The 21,367-nt window shown below is 43.1% G+C and overlaps 1 protein-coding gene across 1 annotated transcript in view; it reads right to left on the bottom strand.

Moving 5' to 3' along the window:
* The window catches only part of FDXR (ferredoxin reductase), a 414,311-nt gene extending 393,310 nt beyond the window's left edge, over nt 1–21,001 (bottom strand). Inside the window, exons 1-2 of the mRNA XM_078654476.1 lie at nt 20,655–21,001; nt 19,400–19,497 (exon numbers count right to left, since the gene is read on the bottom strand). Of these exons, the coding sequence (XP_078510602.1) occupies nt 19,400–19,497; nt 20,655–20,727 (171 nt within the window). The 5' untranslated portion in view covers nt 20,728–21,001. The remainder of the gene's footprint in view (nt 1–19,399; nt 19,498–20,654) is intronic.
* Between the last annotated feature and the right edge of the window lie 366 nt (nt 21,002–21,367).

A 21,367-nucleotide genomic window follows, 5' to 3' on the forward strand; every position in this document is an offset into this window, starting at 1 on the left:
GACCAGGAGGCGTCGTCGATGACCAGGTGCTGGATTTGAGCTGTCTCACAAAGGATGTCAAGTGCTGCGGCGTCAGAATCCGGATTGGACCCAACAAGCCTTGGCAACAGCAACCCACGCAGAAAGCAAAGATTGGCTTCGGTACAGACCAGCAAGGTCTGAGGGACTGACCATTTGGAGGGGATTCAGAGCACGTCTGTAGCAACCAGGAAAGCCCAAGAAACAAAAGAGTTACCTTAGTGGGGACCCACCAGTCGACGGATCAGGGATCGCGAAGGAGCCTCGAGCGGAAATGCTAAAAGCGGGCCCACGGAACAATCTTCGGTGCAAAGGATGCTCGGGGCTTAGACTACAAGTAGCCCAATGCACAACCTCGGGAAAGCTCGAGGAGTTAATGCACTTGCAAATGTGCATGGTGTTCAGGAGTTCCAGTTTCACGTCACTCGTGAGGACTGCGGGTCTCAGCTTTGCTGGGATCTCGTGTCGGCCTCTGAGAAGACTGGAAGTCCGTGTCCTTAGTCGCATATCTGTCGGGATCCGGCGGGAGCCTTGGAAATGCAGACCGGCAAGATGCTTCTTTGGTGCCTGTTTAAACAGGGGAGTCACTTCTTGATGCCAAGGGAGAGTCTTCCGTCTTCTAGTCGATATAGAATGTCGAAGTTCCAGGATATATGTTGCAGAGTTTCGTCCAGGTATAATCTAAAGTCCTAAGGACTGGATTCCTATACTTATACTAAGTTTAGGGGTTGGACTTACTCTAGGGTCCCACCTTTGGAAGGACCCAGGGAGGGGGTGGTTAATTGGTAGTAATAATTAGTTGGTGGTAATTTCGCGCCAGAGCAGGGGCTGAGTGCCCCTGCAACCGGTTTGAACTGGGGTATGCACAGGGACACCAAGTGTGCCCCAAGCACTGTCTGAAAAGCATTTTATGAATGCACCCACCGAGCCCCAATACACTAAAGCCTGTCTGGGAGGTGGTTCACCTCCCTGTGACAGGAAACATATTGTCCAGGCCTCCCCTGCCGGAGTTTCGTCCAGCAGCAGGAGGTCAGACTCGTGTCTGTGGCTGCAGTCCCAATTTTGTGATGCTGGGGTTCTTTTAAACTATTACCGGTTAGGTAAGTGTGTACATGTCTTCTCCCTCAAGAAGGGTGGAATTCTACCCCCGGCGCCAGAACCGGCAAGGGGGTAGGATTCCAAAGTATTTGACACCAAACACAACATGTTTCCATGCAGCCATTCCAAGGTTAGCATTTACCGCGAGGTTATAATGCAATTAAGAGTATATGGTCTGGCTGCATCACAGAACAGCATCAGAGAATAGATTCCAAAAGCTGCAGAGAGGACCTGCTCATGCATGGGCACCCTCTCACACAAAACCAAGCACTCTGCCTTCAGGATTGATAAGGCCTGCCATAGGAGTGACTTATAGGTTTATATGTGTCAGTGATTAAAGGTAGATATAGGTAACCTATATCTTAGTAAGGGGTGCATGCACCACCTTACCCAGGCTGCAGTAGCAGACCTGTGGTGCCATTTTGGAAGGCTTCCCAGGGGTGGCATAATACATGCTTCAGCCCCTGGTAGGCCTCTGGGGTACCTATGCCCTTGGTACCTAAGGTACCATATACTAGGGACTCACAAGGGTAACCCAGTAACCAATCTGGAGTGTACCTAAAGTGCATGCAATCAATTTAGAGAGGAAGCAGCTAGGCTGGGGTCCTGAATAGCAGGGCCCCAGCCAGACTAAAGTAAACAAACAGTGAAACACCAGCAAAAGGGGGGGGGGTAACCATAGTAAGCAGATCCTACTCTCCTAAAGAGAGCAAGTCAGAGATAAATGTAAAAAAGGCAAAGTAGTCAATTCTAGTGAATGGTGCAATACATTGCTTGTTCCAGTTTCATGCGCATCACTAAGCAGTCCAGTACAGCGGTTCTTAACTTGGGGTCCACAGGGATCAACTCATGAGCAACACAACTATCAGAAAATGAAATATTAGCAGACCTTTAATTGTGGGAGCAGCACAAGTACAGCAAACACAATACAGTTGGAGGCTTCAATTGAAGCATTGATATGTGCTGACAAAAAGCGCATGCATTACAAGCTAAAAAGACAAAGCGATATGCTAGAATCTAGCACATCACTCAATCAATCAGCATCTGTAGAGCGCGGCACTGTCACCCCTGGAGGTATCTGGGCGCTAGGTCTGAGTCGAAAAGCCAGGTCTTGAGGAAACGGCGGGAAGAAACGAGCAGAAAAGGCAAAACAGAGGGCAAAAACAAGCGAGCAGAAAAAGGCAAAACAGAGGGCAGAAAAGTGAGCAGAAAAGACAAAACAGAGCAGAAGAGGGCAACACAGACAGCAGAAAACAAGCAGAAAAAGAAAACAAGGGCCGAAAAACGAGTAGCAAAGGCAAGCCAGAGCCTCCAATGTTGCCACCGTTAAATAGCAAGAAAGGCTGGAAGACACAAGGTATAGGTCTGAGTTCAATTGCAGAAGGGTGACCACTATTTCTGTCACCACTCACAGCCTCTTGAGCACCAATAATTATTTTGAGGATGTTTGTGAACCTTGGGTATCTTCCAACAGTAACTGAAAATGTATTCCACTGCCTTCTGTTTACTTTTATTGTATTCTGTTTTTTTGCTGAACTGGAACTGTGTCAACCTGCCTGCAGTCGATTTTATTTGCGGGTTATATTTTATGAACAAAAGAGGGTGTTCTATATATCAACCATTTTGAATAGTATTGCATGCGTTTAAAATTCGACCCTCTGAATACAACTGCATTAACCCCTTGCATGCTGATGACGGCCCCCATCCGTCATGCACTACGGTGCTCGTGTGCTGATGACGGCTGGGGGCCGTCATAAACCCATCCATTAGCGATTTTGCAGCACAGGGGGGAAAAAAAAAAATCGCTGCAGCATGGAAGGGGTTTAACTTATTAAGCCTATTCCAGGTTGGTTTAAGAATCTGTTTATCTTCCTGTTAGACATGGCATCATTGGCGTGAGTCTCCCTTCCATTTTGACGGATTGCCTCCTCTGTGTTAATATGTTTTGCTGGATTTATGCTTTGGGCACTGTGCCACTGCTAATCAGTGCCCCACTTAGAAAGGTCCGAAGTGGGCATGCTCCTAGCGACAGAAGATGGAATGGAGGAGGAGACCGAGCCTCTTCCTGACTTCCTGTCTGCAACAGAGCAAGATGGGTCAGTGGATGGTGTCATCCTCTCGGCCACACTGACCCCTGATCAGCAGCAAGATTGTCGCCAGCTGTTGGGGCAATTCTCTGATCTATTTTCCTTGGTTCCCAGTGTCACAGAGTGGTGTGTCCATGATGTGGACACTGGCGACAGTCCTCCTGTGAAGCACAAGGCTTACCGAGTGACTGACAAGGTTAGGGCTTACATTAATGAGGAAATCTCCAAGATGTTCGCCTTAGGGGTCATTGAATCCTCAAACAGTCCTTGGGCGAGTCCAATGGTCTTGGTTCCTAAGGCTGCCTCGCCGGGTGCCACACCCGAACTCCCGTTCTGTGTGGACTACAGAGGGCTCAATTCAGTCACCAGGACTGATGCACACCCCATCCCCAGAGCTGATGAGCTCATTTATTGGTTAGGGGCTGCACGGTACCTCAGCACGTTTGATTTAACGTCTAGGTACTGGCAGATCGCCTTGACTGATGGAGCTAAGGAGAGGTCAGCATTCTTCACAACAGATGGGCACTACCAATTTCGGGTTATGCCCTTTGGGATGAAGAATGCACCTGCCACCTTTCAGAGGTTGGTCAACCAGGTGTTGGCTGGGCTGGAGGATTTCATTGCCGCCTACCTGGATGACATTGCAGTGTTCAGCGCCAGTTGGGAAGAACATCTGCAGCACCTCTGGGAAGTGTTGATGGCACTGTGCAAGGCAGGCCTCACGATCAAGGCGAGTAAGTGCCAGATCGGGCAGGGTTCCGTGGTGTACTTGGGTCACCAGGTAGGAAGCGGCCTGGTGGCGCCCCTACAACCCAAGATTGATACCATCCTGGCATGGGAACCCCTAAAGACTCAGACACAGGTGAGAGCCTTTTTAGGACTCGAGGGGTACTATAGGAGGTGGGTCAATGGGTATGGCAACATTGTTGCACCCTTGACTGAGCTGACTTCCAGAAAGCAGCCCAAGAAAGTGAACTGGACTGACACCTGTCAGAAGGCTTTTGACGCCCTGAAGACTGCCATGTGCACAGCACCCATGCTGCAGGCACCCAGCTTCTCAAAAGAATTCATTGTACAGACAGACACTTCAGAGCATGGTGTGGGGGCTGTTCTATCACAGATTAATGAAGAGGGCCTAGACCAACCTGTAGCCTTCATCAGTAGGAGGTTACTTCCACGGGAACAGAGGTGAAGTGCAATTGAGCGTGAGGCATTTTCTGTGGTCTGGGCACTGAAGAAGTTGAGACCATACATGTTTGGGACTCACTTCCTAGTTCAGACCGACCCCAGGCCCCTCAGATAGCTAATGCTGATGAGGGGTGAGAACCCAAAGTTGTTGAGGTGTCCATTTCCCTACAGGGTTTGGACTTTACAGTGGATCACCGCCCTGGTACCTAACACGCCAACGCTGATGGTCTGTCCAGATTTTTCAGCCTAGTGAAGAGAACTCCCAAGGGGAAGGGTAGTTCTCCCCACATTTCAGCTGGAGGGGACATGTGTTAGACCTGGCATCATTGGTGTGAGTCTCCCTTCCATTTTGTCTGATTGCCTCCTCTGTTTTGATAGGTTTCGCTGGATTTATGCGTTGGGCACTGTGCCACTGCTAATCAGTCACACAGTGCAAGTGCTCCCTATGTTAAATGAATGTACTAATTGGTTATTCCATGATTGGGTTATTTGATTTATCTCTCAGCCCCTAGTACAGGGCACCATGTGTGCCCAGGGCTTGTAAATCAAATGCTGCTGGTGGGCTTGCAGCACTGGTTGTGCCACCCACAGAAGCAGCTTGTAAAGTGTGTCTCAGGCCTGCCATTGCAAGGCCTTTGTGCAGTCTAGCACTGCCATGTCGACTTGGCCAAGTGCACCCACTTGCCAGTCCTTAAACCTTCTCGTTGCTTCCTATTAGACACCCCTATGGTAGGCCCAAGGGCAGGGTGCATTGTAAGTATAAGATGGGATATGCTCTGATGTGTGTAGCATGTTCTAATAGTGAATTACAGCCACTTTCGTTTTTCACTATTGAAGGCTACCTGTTCTCCAAGGCCAGAATGGGCAGTTAGATTATTACATTCTTATAATATTAACTGACTCAGGGAACATGGTAGAAATTCGAACTCAGAATAATAAAATACATCTTTTAGTAAAGTTGGTTTTAATATTATGTGTTGGAAAATACCACTTTTAGAAAGTAGGTATTTTCTTGCCTAACTATCCAGGCTGGCCTCTGCTGGGTTGTGTATTCCTTGTCTGGGTTTGTGAGTGACCGGGCTGGGGGATTCCAGGAGGCAGGCTGGGTCAGCCCGGTGGTGAATAGAGAGATCTGCATCTAGATGGGAAGGAGGAGTTGCACATGGGACCTAAATAGGGCTGGGCCTTCCCTCTACAATGCTGGCTCCACCTCCTGTGGCTTGTCTGATGTCTCTGCCCTGCACTGTGAAAGGAGAGAAGGAATCATGTCAACAGTGTGCTCCAGAGCTGTATCTTCCCTCCCCTGTGATGGCTCCACCTCCTGTGGGGCGGCTGATGTCTCAGCCCTGCACAGTGAAAGGAAGAAGAGAGTCATGTAAACAAAGTGCTCAGGAACTGGTCTGGACTAGGCAGAGGCCTCTCTGCCTTCAGAGAACAAAGGATTTTGGGGTATAAATATTGAGACCCTGATCCCAAGAAATTAGATCACTTCTGGAACAAGAAACCTTTTTGCCAAGGAGAAGAACCAAGGAAGCTGCAGGAGTTGTACTGCCCCCCTGCCAGTGTGCTGTTTGCTGGGTTGGCCTGCAGTGGTTGCTTCATTGCCAAGGGAAAGGAGAAGGAACTTTGTAAGGACTTTCATCTACATAATATTCTCCAAGGGCTTGAACTGTGCTTGCCTCCTGCTGAAGTCTCAGGGATAAAAGACTTTACCTCCAGCTCCCTCCTGAATTTCCTTGCTGGGAATTCTGACTAAAGTCACTTGCGTGCCGCTGGAAGCGCGACGCATCGAGAAGAAGCGTGTCACCGTTGCAGCTGAAATCAACGGAACGCCGGAGAAGCGAGCCTTCGTCGCATCTCCCTGGAAGCGTGTGTTCATCGAAGCTACCTGCTGTCGCATCCCCGGAGAGGCGTGACACCACCAAGAGGGTCGCCATCGCATCACTGGAGAAGCGTGTCGGAGGGCCTGTTGCGGCTCCAAAGTACAGAGTTGTTGCAAGGCTGCCAGGGTGTCATCGCATTGTCATCACAGCGCCGCAACATGGGCACCATCTTCTCGCCTCGCAACCGGATCATCGCATCGCATGAAGGCGCCACCTTGCGCTCCGCAACGGGGCCCGCAGGCCGAGAATCTACGCATCACCTCTGCACCGGTAAGGCTCACGACGAGCCCCCTACTCTGCACAAGAATTGAGGAAGGATGCAACCGTTTCCCCGGGTCACGGAACCGACGCATCTACCTTTTTGCAAGCCTTTTGTTCCCTTTGCGTTACGCATCCAGGTACTTTGTTGAGATCTTTGTCGCATTTACCATCAACTTGAACCAAGAGACTTTAATCCTCTTTTAAGTAATCTTAAGTGTAGTATTGTGGATTTTTGTCATTTGTGGTCTTGTGTTTAAGTCTATATAAAGAATACTCATTTTTATAAAAACCTGTGTTGTGTCCATCTGTAGTGTCTTCACTGTATTACTTTGTATATTCACAAATGCTTAACACACTACCTCTAAGATAAGCCTGTCTGCTTGTGCCAAGCTACCAAGGGAGTGAGCAGGTGTTATTAAGGAGTGTAATCCCCTTATCCTGACTTAGAAGTAAGGGTCCCTATTTGGACAAAGGTGAATACCATTGCCAACTAGAGACCCCCAGATCTAACACTTCCCTTTTCTTCCATCTAGCCCTAACTTTTTCATATAATGAAAGAGATTTATTCTCATCGAAGATTTTAATCCAGTTACTAATCTTCCGTTGTGTGGGGCAGCTAAGGGCTTCGTTGATATTCGTTTTATAACGCAGAGTTTCCATATCTAACTTTTCCAATATGGGTTTTAATCTAACAAATGACCACTTTAAAATTGTGTTTAAATGTTGAAGCCCCATTTCAATCTCCGCCCAAGTTTTCCAACAGTTCCCCTTGATGAAACCCTGGATCTGGACGTACCCATTTTCTTCCCACAACCTTAGTATATTGTTCTCTAAAAAACCTGTTTCCCCCGTGTATATATTCGAAAGCCTGGTTGAGATACTGATTATTAAAATATCGTAGTGTGCTAAGAGCTGGGTTTTTTGTTTAAGTAGCCATTGTAGGATCTTATAACGTACTTTTTAGGGTACTTAGTAACTCTTGTAGGGTCAATGATGTTATATTCCCTTAGGATCTTATTCATGAAGAAGTTATCTGCCTCTTGAGGATCTAAAAAGAAAAATCTAAAACTGTGATGTGCAAATGTCGCATAATAATAGTTTCTAATATTCAGAAAAGATAACCCTCCTTCTGCAACAGGTTAGTTTAAAGTGCAGAGTGCCAATCTTGGTACCTTATTTGTCCATAGGAAAGAGGAGAACATACTGTTTCTTTATAAAAAAAAAGAGGTCTGTATTGAACAGGGAGCTGTAGTAAAGAGAAAATCAAACAGTGGAGGGACAGACATTCGAGTTAAACGCAACTCATCCTATTATTGATAACGGCAGCTGATTCCATCATGTTAGCGGAGAGCGCACCTTTTTCGACAATGGAATATAATTTAGGGAAAAAAGGTCTTCTGCTCTCTCAATTACATAGATCCCTAAATACCTCTTTGGACGAGTGTTGTATGTCTGTCTAAGTTCTAATAGGAGAGAATTCACACAGCATTTACATAATATAATTTCTGTTTTGGTCTTATTGATTTTATAACCTATTTTTTCAAAGTCTGCAAAAACTCTCATAACTTCTGTCTGAGTATCTATCTTTGGGTCCAAAAAAAGAACAATATCATCAGCGTATCATTTTCTGTTCATCATTCCTTGAACCGGGACCATATGGGCTCTTTTTTCCCTGGTTGCAATTTCTAATGGCTCTATAAATAGAGCAATTAAAATCGGGGAGAGGCGACAGCCTTGTCTGGTGCCTCTATTTATTTGGCATGTCCCTATATTGACAGAATTGCTTAAAATGTGCGCCTGGGAATTCATATAAAGTTATTTTAATAAAAATCTAAACTCATTTGGGAAGCCGAGCTTTTCGAAAATCGTAAAAAGACAATTCCAAGAAACAAGATCCAATGCTTTTTCGGCATCTAAAAACCAGATCTGTGCCTCAACCTTATTGATATTAAAAAAATCAAATGCCTCTAGTAAAAAATTGTATTAGTAAAGAGCTGTCTCCCCGCTACAAAAATCGCACTGCTCTGTCCCAATAAGTGATCCCACCATCTTATTTAGCCTATTGGCAAGGGATTTAGTGAAACTGTTATAGTCAGTATTTAAAAGGCTTATTGGCCTATAAGAATTCACCTTTTCACTATCTTTATCTTTTTAAAAAATACTGACCACTACTGCCGTACGGAAAGATACTGGCGTGTCACCCCCTTGTAATAGATAGTTTGCGAGTCTTAAAAATTCGGGGCAGAGTATTATAGAAAATGCTTTAAAAAACTATGAGGGTATGCCGTCCTCTCCGGTAGCTTTACAGTTGGGCAAAGAGCTGATAACAGCATCTAGTTCTTCCTCCGTGAATTCAGCTAGCAACAGATCTTTAAAATTATTTCCCAAAATTGGAATTATCAATTCCTGTAGAAATTTGTTAATTGTTTCTAAGGAGACCTGGTGAGATGTCTGATGGATATCTTTATAGTGTTTAAAAAACACCTCGCCTATTAGTGACGTAGCCTTTACGCAAGTTTCAGTTACGTTATCCTGAAAGCATTCAACTCTATTTCGAACTTGCTTCTCCTTTGCTTGCCAGGCTAGCCATCTTCCTGTATACTCGCTATCTTCATAGCTTGTCTGAAGATATAACCTACTTGCCATATCCTCTAACTCATAATAGAATTCCCTCAATTTTGTTTTTGCATTCAGTACTTCTTGCCTATTATCTGGAGTCCTATTTCTGAAATATTCTTGATTTGCATGGGCCAAACTATTTTCTATTGCTATTCTCTCCTTCTTTTTAGCCTTTTGTTTTGGTATCTCTTTTGAGGTGATTATGCCTCTCAGTGTAGCCTTAAAAGCATCCCATATTATGTTAATTGGGGCAGAATCCTTATTTAAAATAAAAAATAAATTAATCTCCTGCTCTAATTCTGCACACCATTGTTTCTCTGCTAAGTTAAGTTTATTAAAATACCGCCTTCTTGATGCTTCTTCATCTTTCTTCCCTAGAAGGGTTTCCATCTAAATGAGGGCATGATCTGAGAAGGCATTCACTATATGTTCATATTTACTAACTTCCAAATTATGGGAAGTTAGAAAAAATTCTACCCTTGATGATGAATCATATTTTGCTGAATAACAAGAGAACTCACATTTGATCGGATTGTTGAGGCGCCAGTTATCCAGAATATCTAAATCTGTCTTACAACTCAACAAAGCGACGGCTGCTTGTGGTATATTTTGCTTTCGGTCTTTTTTGGTTGAATCAAACGCAGGATTTAGCAGAAAATTAAAATCACTTCCCCATATGATCTGACTAGGTATACCTGACAGTGCTTGTTTTAACTGTAAAATGGGGAGCGGGTCATCCACGACTGGTGAATAATTGTAGGAAGTATCAGGTTTGTCTGGTTTATTTTCCCATGCAAGAATGTCCATCTACCACTCGTATCTGAATGTGATGCTTCAACATGAAATTGTACATGCTTGCCTATGTAGATGCTCACACCCCTCTGAGCTGTCCCCGACACAGATGAGCAATAAAAACCCACCCAATTTTTAAACATTTTACTAGCATCTGTTAAGGCTCAGAAATGTGACTCTTGTATGAAGATCACATCTGGGTGGTGGCCTTTTAGCCAGCTCTCTATTGCACAAGTTTTACGCCTATTATTGAAACAGTTAGCATTCAGAGACAGGATTAACAGTTTATTCCTATTCATGATGTATTTAAAAACAGGAAAATATAGCCTGTGTGTCCGGATGTATGATAGTACAACTCGATCATTTTGATCGTGGTACTTTACATCGCGGATTTTACAACGCAAGTCGTTACAACGACTTGCGTTGGAGGGCGCGGATTGAGGATTATTATAATTTTCTATTCCAACTCCAGCCCACGTAACAGTAGGGTAGGTGTTGGAATAGAAAATCACAATATTCCTTAACCAAGAGCGCCATCCAGCACAAGTCGTAGTAATGACTTGTGTTGTAACGGCAGCGTGGTAAAGGTTGTGCGGTGTAAACACCGTGTTGTAAACGACGTTTACCGTTTTGTCCACAGGCCCCGGGACATACTGACTAAAGTGCAACTTGTGCTACATGTGCAAAATGCATTTCTAAAGTGCAACTTGTGCAAAGTATGCCAAATATATAGATGAGTGACCGCTTAAATTGTTGATTCTTTTCTCCCAATAAGACGGTAGCGGACTAAGTTATACACTAAAATACAAGCCATTTCAGTTGTGCAAACTGCGCAAATATTTAGACCAATACATTTCCATATCTACTACGACAATTGACAAAATCATACATTAAGGTGAAAATCACGCATTTAGACCAGTATACAACAGTACAAATTTATGTCAATTGTGCAAAAGACTATTAAAAGTGCAAATCGGGCAGCTATTAGACCAATTAGACCAAAATACTACAGTACAATTATATCAACATTAATGTGCATTAAAGTGCAATGTTCAATGTGCAATATATCAGTTATATCAAACAGCATCTTTCCATAGCAACATTACGTATCCTCTTCTTTGACTTATTCAAAAAAGGAAAAAGTTTCTGTCTATGAACTCTCTTTTTCTAACTGCTTCACCCCCACCCCTCCACCCCACCCTCCCCAACACTATCCTTCCCTCTTTCTATTGGACGCTATCTTATTGCATCCTGTTATGTCCCCTGATTTACCTCACATCCACCCCTCAAAGAAAACTTTTTAATGTTTCTCATGGCACAACTCTTTGTTATTCAAATGGGGGTGGGGTCGCACACTACTCACACACCGGCGGTGTCGCCCCTAAGGACTCTGGTCAATGTAGTAAAGTGTTCGCGATGCATCATCTTTCGATCTTCTGCTATCTTCGCTGTCTTCGCCATCCCTGGACACGTGTTTCGGGGTATTACCCCTCATCAGTAGGGATAGGCCGTGTACTGGGGTTGCCGATGATCTCCTTGATATTGCCGCATTTAAGATTTGCTCTTTAATTCTATAATCTGAGAAATGTATTAGAATAGTTTGTGGGTACTTAAGATTCGTGGGTTTATGTGCAGGTACCCTATGGTCTCTGGGGATTGTGATTCAGGTATTACCTTTTTCAACAGAGACTCAGTCCATTTTACCATTTCCGCACTTTCCAGGCCCTCCGATCTTCCCACGAGACGTAGATTGGATTTCCTATTATAATTATCTAGATCTTGTAGCTTCGATTCCATCTGGCTCTTCTTTTTATTCAACACCTGGAGATCCTTTTGCATGGTGATGATGTTATCTTCCAGGGCTGACTCTGGAAAACACACGGGCACCCTGTAAGAAAGGATACTACCCTAACAGGGAAAACAACTTTTTTGGAAAAAGACTTTGCACCGGGCACAGTGCTAAATAGTAAAATGTGAAGCAATTAAACCTTACACCCAAAGATCAAATTATACAGACAAGATTACTGTTATAAAAAAATATATATATATTTTTCTTTTTATTTCACTTCTTTTTTTCTTTCAGATTATTTTAGGTTTAGAAAAACATACATTCACAGTTAATTATTATTTTCATAAAATGCACACTCTAGATTCTCTTGTACAAATTTAAACCACATAATATTACAATGTATGATATATCCTGAAAAGTATGAGTGTCTTCAGCTAGTACAAACAGCGCAGCCGAGGCCGATCTAGCAGGTAATTGTCTGAATTCTGTCAAACAAGACACAACATATATGCCGACTTCAAAAACACAGGTTACAGTTGTTAACTACCAAACACAACATATGCGTTGATTTTCAGAAAAATACTGGTTACAGGTCTTAACTACCACAGGTCTTAACTACAAACGCGTTTCCTTTATTTATTTGTATTTTTCTGAAAATCAACGCATATGTTGTGTTTGGTAGTTAACAACTGTAACCTGTTTTTTTGAAATCGGCATATATGTGTGTCTTGTTTGACAGAATTTAGACAATTACCTGCTAGATCGGCCTCGGCTGCTCTGTTTGTACTAGCTGAAGACACACATATTTTTCAGGATATATCATACATTGTAATATTCTGTGGTTTAAATTTGTACAAGAGAATCTTGAGTGTGCATTTTATGAAAAGAATAATTAACTGTGAATGTATTTTTGTATATTTTTCTAAACCTAAAATAATCTGAAAGAAAGAAAAGAAAAAAAGAAGTGACATAAAAAAGAAAAATATATCAAAACAATTATAACAGTAATCTTGTCTGTATAATTTGATCTTTGGGTCTAAGGTTTAATTGCTTCACATTTCACTATTGAGCACTGTGCCCGGTGCAAAGTCTTTTTCCCAAAAAATCTTCCAGGGCTGAGACACGAGCCTCCACCTCTGTAACCCTTCTGGGTAGGTTGCCTAGATTTTTCTCCATCTTTGTTAACCTATTATGCAGCTGTGATATTTCAAATGCTTGTGATACCTTCAGGTCTCTTAATTCGTGCAAAATAGTCATAAGCATTTCTTGAATTGAAGTGTCTTGTTCGGCTCTTTTCTTTCCAAGGTTTTCGTCGACTCTTGAAGTGACGAGTGTTTCCTTTTCTTTTTCTGGCTCTGATTCTAGTTCTGGTTCAGATGCAAAATCCAACTTATCTGCCAGTGTCTCATTCCCATCTTCCTTTTGGAGGTGTCTGTAGAAGTATTTGAGCTTCTTTGGTTGGTGGCTGGCTAATAAGAGGTGATTCCCCATGGAAAGCTGTACTTGTTTCTACAGGATCTGGCACTGTGTACGATTTCAGTTGGGGCTGTGAATGTGTGACTTGGGCTGACAGGGCATGGGCAGGGGGGAGTAGTATTTTCCAGTCCTTGCGTATCCTGTAGGCCTTTCTGACCTATTTGATCTTCTGTCTTTTGCTCCTCCCTGCTTGTTTGCGGTGTGCCAGTAGGTTTTCCACGTATCGCGAGGGGCTTGCTGAAAAGGGTATACTGCTTAGAATTCACCGGATTATCGTTCTCTCTGCTCGGTGTATCCCCTACTCCATCCCCCTCTCCTACTTCTTCTTCTTCACCACCCACAGCCAACATACTTAAATCAGCTGAGAGTTCAGATAGGGTTTCCTCTTCCTCCAAGGTTTTGTCAAAGGCATTCTGTCCAAGCAGTTTACTTTTCTCAGCCAATGCCAGCACTTTAGCTTTTAAGTCCATTCTTTGCTGGGCATTTCTGTTCCCTCTTCTGACACCTTTGAACGCTAATACGGGTGTTGGTGGCGATTGGCCAGATTTTAGAAACTCTTTTCCTGCCCCAGCTTTAGATTGTTTATTTTGCAATTTTGCCGCTGCTTTTGAGACTACCGACGTCTTCTTTTCTTAGTACTTTATTTATTTATTTATCCCCCCCCTTAATTGCTTAACTTATCACAGAATACCAGAACGCTTAATATATGGGGAGTGTGTTGAACTAAAGAGGAATCCAGCAGCGGATCCAGCAGCGGACAAAGCAAAGTGCACAGAGCGCAGAGATTGTATGGGCATCGCACTTCAGTAACCTGGGGAAATAGCTAATCACCCCTTTGGGAACCTCACGTGTACGTTATGAAGATATGCAGATATGCATCTTCATCCCATGTGTGCTTTAAAAGGCTCTAAGAGGCTTTAAGAGGTATGTGTGCCCATGGAACAATGCCAGTACAGAGATGACATTTTCTGCCGCCCCCTGCCCAGGGTCCAACTACTGCTGGTTCCCAAGTTCAGAAGTTCGAAAGTTCCTGCAGGAGGGTTCCGGACTCAACACTAATTGCTCCCTAGCTGATGCGCTGCACCGGTGGCTTTTCACTGACGCCTACCGTAGCGCCAGTGTCTTCTTCAGCATCAGTGAGCACCCTCTCACATTTCACTTGCCCGTTCTCAAAAGCTGGACACCAACGCAGAGTCCCTGGGCTCAGTGCCTCACTTACCACGAGTCCTCCCGCTGTCGGACTCCTCGCGTCCTCATGTGTCTCCCACACCGCCTGTTCAGCAAAAGTAAAAGCAGAGCAGAGGTGGGCGTGAAAGCGGCTAGAACAGCAGCCACCAACCGCTGAGCACTGCAAGCGGAGAGAGCCAGCAGGGTCTAACTTGAGCGGATGAACGGGTGAAAAGCTCAAAGCAGGCGATGGTTCATGGAGTCAGAGACGGAGATGGCAGCCATCAACCAGCAGCTCATCTCATGGGCAGGCATCAGCAAATCAGAGGACGTTACGGCAACGTGCGTGGGTCACGTTCGCCGCATCCCCGATGCTACTCATTGGAGTATTGACTTTGTCTTTTCACCACCTGCAGTCGATTTTATCTGCGTTTTTGTTACTGTTGACTTCAAGGTGTGCTCCTAGGAGTGCTAGCTCCAGCTGTTCTGGCAAAGCACTTCCAAGAAGAAATTCAGTCATAAGTATGACTCACATTCCCATTATGAAAAAACAAGATGGAAAATGTTGCATCTTGATAAATGATGGGATATGTAATCTAAAATAGCCACGTTTATTATTACATGCTGCTCTTTACCCAGGATTATTATTATAATTTTTTCACAACTGTCTTGGGAAAGTTGAGCTGTAACATGCTGACAGGGAGTTGCACGTGCCTAGCACACCATAAAAAGCACTGGACTATTTCATTCAGCACCTTTATATATTTGGCCAGTTTATGTAAAAAATACAGTAAACTACCGCATTTGGCCTTGTTTTTTTTCAAAATGTCCTTGCAGACCAGAATCCTCTGAACCCTCCTCTAGATGATTGTCAGTCTTTATTTATTTATTTTATTTATCTAAACTTGTATTGCGCACAGCTACCCTCAATGGGTTTCCCGGCGCCAGGGACAGACAAGAGAAGAAAGCAAGCAAAAAGCCCAAACAGAACAAACAGTGCAGAAGGATCAATTAAACAAAAGAGTCTTTAATTTTTTCCGAAATGAGAGGAGATCAGTCTCGGCTTTCAGAGCCGGCGGAAGAGCATTCCACATCCTTGGACCAAGATAGGAAAACGAGCGGCCGCCCATTTTGGCCAATTTAATTCTAGGGACCAAGAGATTGCCACTGGTGGAGGATCTTAAAGTACGACCAGGCTCATAGACTTGAACCAGGTTCTGCAGGTATTTAGGAGCAGAGCCCCGACGAATTTTGAAAAGAAGACATAAGGTTTTAAATTGTACGCGGTTCGGGACCTTAAGCCAATGAAGGTCACACAGAGCCTTGGCTGCAGAAGATCTCCGGGGTACATTACACAATAAACGAGCTGATGAGTTTTGCACCACCTGGAGTTTGTTTATTGTGGCCTTATCGGCCCCAAGATAAAGCACATTCCCATAGTCGATGCGGGAGATCACAAGAGCCTGGACGACAGTTCTCCGAGTAGAGCAAGGTAACATCCATAAGATCTTCTGCAACCATCTTAAGATCGAGAAACAGATTGCAGCGACCTTTGTTACCTGCTGTCTCATTGAGAGCTTATCGTCAATAAGAAAGCCGAGGGTTTCTTGAGGGATTGCTCCGATTCTAAGTACATATGTATGCCGTACCTCTTTCAAAGTTCACTAGCCGCCTCTGCTTCAGGCTGAGTGGCAATGCTGAAACAATACATATTATAAATACTTATTTAAATGTACTGTAAGAGGATAATGACTTGATGTCAGGGAGGGATGGAATTCCATATCAAGGAGGTGTTTCCTGACCATAAATAATTTGATGTGTGTGTATGTTTCTTGAAAGATGAGATTTCAAGGAGAGAGTCTGAGTCAATAAGCTAACACTGTCTACCTGAGAGGGTTAGTTTTTGGGCGAGGTAAGATGGAGATCCAGAATAGATTGCCTGTAAGTAAGGTAAGCTAAGTTACAAATACTTCTTGCCTTAACAGGTAGCCAATTCATTGCAAAAAGGATTTGGGATGTGATCAAACTTTCTTGAGCCTTTGGTCATTCTATCTGCTGTCTGTAAAGATGCTTTGGGAGAAGCTAGGAATAATATGGGAATTCACACAAAAGCACCAGCGCTTGAATAATTGGCTTATACTCATGGTCTGTGGTGAACAATTTAATTAATTTATTGAACCTAAGCTGATGATGTCCATCTGAGATGGCTAATTTCTGGGCGGGATAGGTTGGGGATTCAGAATGGATTGCCTGACAAGTGATTTGAGCTAACTTACAAATACTTTGTGCCTTCATGAATAGTCAATTCATTAAAATATGTTTTGGAGATGTGGACAGATGAACTGGAGGTACACATATTTGTCGATGGAAATATTACTGCGCAAAAACTAGGGTCCTCATCACCCAAATGCCCAAATAGGATAATCCACTTTAAATATATTTACAGAGTATATCATGCCAGTTTGTGTCTTTCAAAGTGTGGGCTTGTTGAAGATTCTAAGTGCAGGCAATAAGGTGCTCTAAATGCATGGTTATGCCCCCTGTAAGCAAAGTCTGGGAGGATATTATAGGATCAATTTGCACAATGATTGTCATACCCATACTGCTGGACCCAAAAATTGTTTAACTTGGGCTTGTTAAAGATGTAACTGTGAATGTACGGAAATATACAGTCTTGGCCCTAAGGGTTAACAAACAAGAAGTGGCTAAATGTTGGGGACAGGGCCCTGCGCCAACTCTGAGTGATTGGATCAAAGATTTGTCTTATTGCAAAAGCAGCTGAAAACATTTAAAACTATCACCCACTCTCCAAGGTCCACGGACATATGGTAGCCCTTACGTGGGTCGGATCCCTCTGGGTCTCAAACTAGACAGTTATTTTTTTTTTTTAAAGAAATTGAAACATGCCCGATATTCATCTCCTTAACTTAACAAGCAAAAACACTGATCGAACTGTGTACAAAGAGTGTAAAGAAAACATTGAGGTGATCCAGGTAAGGGGTGTGGCTCTTGTTTATATTCCAAATGGTGTACTTAATGTTGCATTCCCTAAGAGGAATTGCCTTTTCCAGGATGTTCTGCTTCTGTAATTTGTTTGTGCACCTTATTACTTTTGTGTAGTGCACACATTAAATGGAGTGATTACAACAGGCGACAACAGACAGCTGCGGCTGAAGGAAGTGTGAGTTTCTCACAGTGTCTGTCAGTGGGTCAAAAAGGTGTTTAGAATACATGGACATCCAATCCTTGGCTTCCCTGAAGATGAAGAACGCACAGACCAATGGTCACGTGTGTCCATTGCACAATGCAATTGTGTATCTATGCAAATTTGTATGTACAAGGTTCACATATGCCAAAATATTAGCAAGTCGAAAGTAAGCGAAAATTCAGTGCAAACAAATTAGTGGGTGCATAGTGTGTTTGTGTGGTGATAAAGTGAAGGAGATGCGAGGAAGTACAAGAAGGAGAGAGTGAAAAGCGAGTGCTAAAGAGGAAAAAGACAAGACATGCAGATGGTGGATTTCAGAAAGATGTGGGGAGAAACAGGGCATAATGGTCTAACACAGACAGCAAATGAAAGTGGTGTTAAGGGAATAACTGTAGTGATTTTAACATTCAGAAGACGACGATCCCTTCCGCAGATCTTAGTAATGTCCAATTCATAAGCTCATATTTCCAGAACTGAAACATTTTCAATATTAATTATTTAAAACAAAATCATTAATGTTACTCATTTATCTTCAACTGCTAACAACCATTTAGCAAAGCCAATAGTCCTGGCTTGTTTTAGGCATGTGTTTCTTGCTATTTTATATAAATTGATGCAATAACAGAAAGCTCAGAAAAGCACACAAATAATGGTTCGGTGGTATGCTAACTGAAGCACAAAAATTGTAGTTTACATGTTAAAGCCACACCTTTAATTACAAAAGCCACTCCTCTTGGAAAGGAGTCCCAGTTACACTTCTTAGGCCATGCTCCTTTTGGAGACTTTCACTTTTTTCATCCAGCTCTGCAAGCATTATTATCTAATATGTTGGTAATCCATTGAATGTATTAGCCTGAGAGTCAACCACGCTGTTCACTTTACAATCATTATATACCTACAGTCAATTACTTATAGAACACACAACCTAATGGCTAGCAATGTTTGTTGTAATCTGTCTACATAATGGGGTACAGGTGTATGTGTAGGTAATATCACTTTGTGTTTTGTTATGCATGTAGTGAAAATACTATTTTCTTTTGTGTACTGGAAAAACAGCTAAGTGTGACCTTGTATTGTTGTGTATTAAATTAATTACTAATAAACAAATAAAAACAAGCATTTGCAATGCAATCGGTCTCGCATTTATGAGAGTTTGAGCTATTGGTATTATAAATGACAATGCCTTTTATGTATGTGTTGTTTTTAAAACAGATAAATAAAAGGCATTGTCATTTACAATGCCAACAGCTTAAACTCTGTGCAAATGCAAGACCTATTGCATTGCAAATGCGTGCTATAAAACTTTTCAAAAGCATTAGAAGAGAGCATGTCCTCCCTGCAGGCAGAACAACGCTATTTGAGAAAATAGTGCTCGGAGGCTGTAATTAAAGCCTACGGAGCAACATCACACCTAACAGGGGGTGTCACCATGGGAGGTTACAAAATGTGAAAGGGCGGTATTAAGGAGGGAACACTAAGCCTTTTGATCAATGAACAGACACTGTTTACCATGGACAATGACACAAGCCAATGAAAAATTGGGTGGAGAGTGGGTGGAGCCTCAAATCCCTACCTCATTACAGAATGCCTCACAGAGCATGCGCTACCCAGCCTCGACCTAAAAAGAAAAAATGGGTTATGTCTTATGGTAGAAATGAATACCGAAGAATGGAAGTTGAGCAGCCTATCCGAAGCATCAGCTGAATCTTTCAAGGTGGATGCTAGGAGTTGTAGAGTATTATTAGACTGTATCCATCTGTAACATTCAGAAGAATGCTATAAAGTGTTACACTAAAACTCGGGGTACACGTACCTTCAGGAGGTGCTGGGCGGTATAAAAACCTGCTGGTCCACTGCCTACAATACACACTTTCGGCGAGTCTAGGCTTGTGCAGAGTGTCCTTCTTAGGCCTGCATTCAGAAAAAAACAATATTTTTTTTTCAGTCACAAGTGTAAGAAAAAATATGGGTATAACTTAAATCCCACCACGCACAACTCCTGCAAGAAATGAGTCTCTGACTTGATATTCTGGCCCATGCGCCTTTCTGACAATGAAGAGAAAGAGCACAATAACTGCACACTCTGTCCAGTCTACACACCAGCAATCAATTCCTTTTACCTATAAATATGACACTTTCCAGAATGTGTGCCCTCCCGCCTCCATATACATAGTTGGATGTTTCCTGCAACACTTGACAATGAAACACGTTGCATCCATGTGCTATACTAGGGAAGCCTATGTTGTGTTAGAACTGTTTATGAAGCTAGCATAGGTGACCCATGCACTGGCAATATGCCCACATCTCCTATAACGGTTGAAACTCCCCAATCTGAAATTTCTAAAACTACTTTCCATGAATAAAAACAGATCTTGAAAAATGCATTTTTCAGAGGATGAACAAATAGCACACATTGTAGAATGGTGTGGTGCGCCTCACAGATCTATAGACCAAGAATTGGTTGTCTTGGATTACCCATGCTCTACAACCTGTCAACCGCACAGTGCAAAAACCAGCAAGGAAAAAACAAAGTACAAGTTGGCTACGTTGTCCTCAGATGTTTGTAAATCGGCTTGATTGTTTAGGTGAAGGTTAAGCACTATTTTAACATGAACAGTTTTCAAGAGCTCTTTCAATTTATGAGGTACGATGTGGGAGTAAAACATTAAATGCATGGGTAGATCTTAGTCTTACACTGGTAAAATGTGAATGTTTTTGCAAAAGATGAAGCCTATACTCAATAACCCGCAAAATGATAACTAACATTAGAAAAGGCTCGATGGCAAATTTTAAATTTCAAAAACGGATGATGCTCAATTCCAATTGAAAAGTCTGTTTAGGTTTGCTGTGAAGAAGACACATATTTTAAGAAGATAACAGAAGAAAGTTGCACGTTTAAATGAAACATGAATTACGATACGGGTGATTTGTCCGCCCAAATTCTTATTTCCACAGCTTGTAAAACTGATAACTCAATGTGTCCCTTTCTCTTTCACCAAGTTGCAATTGATCCCTTTATCTGCTCTGTCATCTTACAGTTTACGAAACTGTAGAGAGAGTCCCCTTACCTGCGTGACTGGAACAAGCACTCAGCTGCAGGGGTGGCAAGAAGATGCTACACCTCAAGAACAGAGGAAACATCTTGCTATAACCGTGGCACAATCAGAGGGGTGCAAGGGCGACTACAACAGAGCCTTCAGTAGACGTCCCGGCTCCATGTCAAACCTGTTCTGGGCGGGTCTTAGCGAGTCTCATTCAAAGATACCCCTCCTTCCCATCCCGTGCTCCTCCCATTCCACGTGACCTTTCGACAGACTCTGGTCTGGCCCCAATATAACAGCGGCAGACCATATCACTCCAAAACCATTTCCAAAGAGTGCCCAAATATTTCAAAGCTAAAAAAAAAAGGTCGAAAGAAAAGTAAGACTAACATTTCCAGTAGCCACTGTCAGAGAATGTCAATGATGCCAGTGACCGAGACACAAAAGAAGGACTCCACCGACACATACTACGAGCCCCTAAACTTTAACCATTTTAGTGCACACACGAAACGTGCCTGTTATGGAGAACACAATGAAAATTGTTAGCAATCCGAAATGATTTTCATTGAATGAATAAAGTATTTTAAAAGGGATTGTTAACCTAGCAATGAATTGTAAACGTAGTTAGCTCAGCAGTATGGCGCCCAGCACAAGAAAGTCCGTAGGGTAGTTAGCGCTCTAGCTTTGATGAACTCTCTGTATGGAGGTCGGCTCAGCGATTCGCTGCTGTGTTTATTTAC

This window comes from Lissotriton helveticus, chromosome 7, assembly GCF_964261635.1.
Source record: "Lissotriton helveticus chromosome 7, aLisHel1.1, whole genome shotgun sequence".
In the NCBI taxonomy this organism is placed as follows: domain Eukaryota; kingdom Metazoa; phylum Chordata; class Amphibia; order Caudata; family Salamandridae; genus Lissotriton; species Lissotriton helveticus.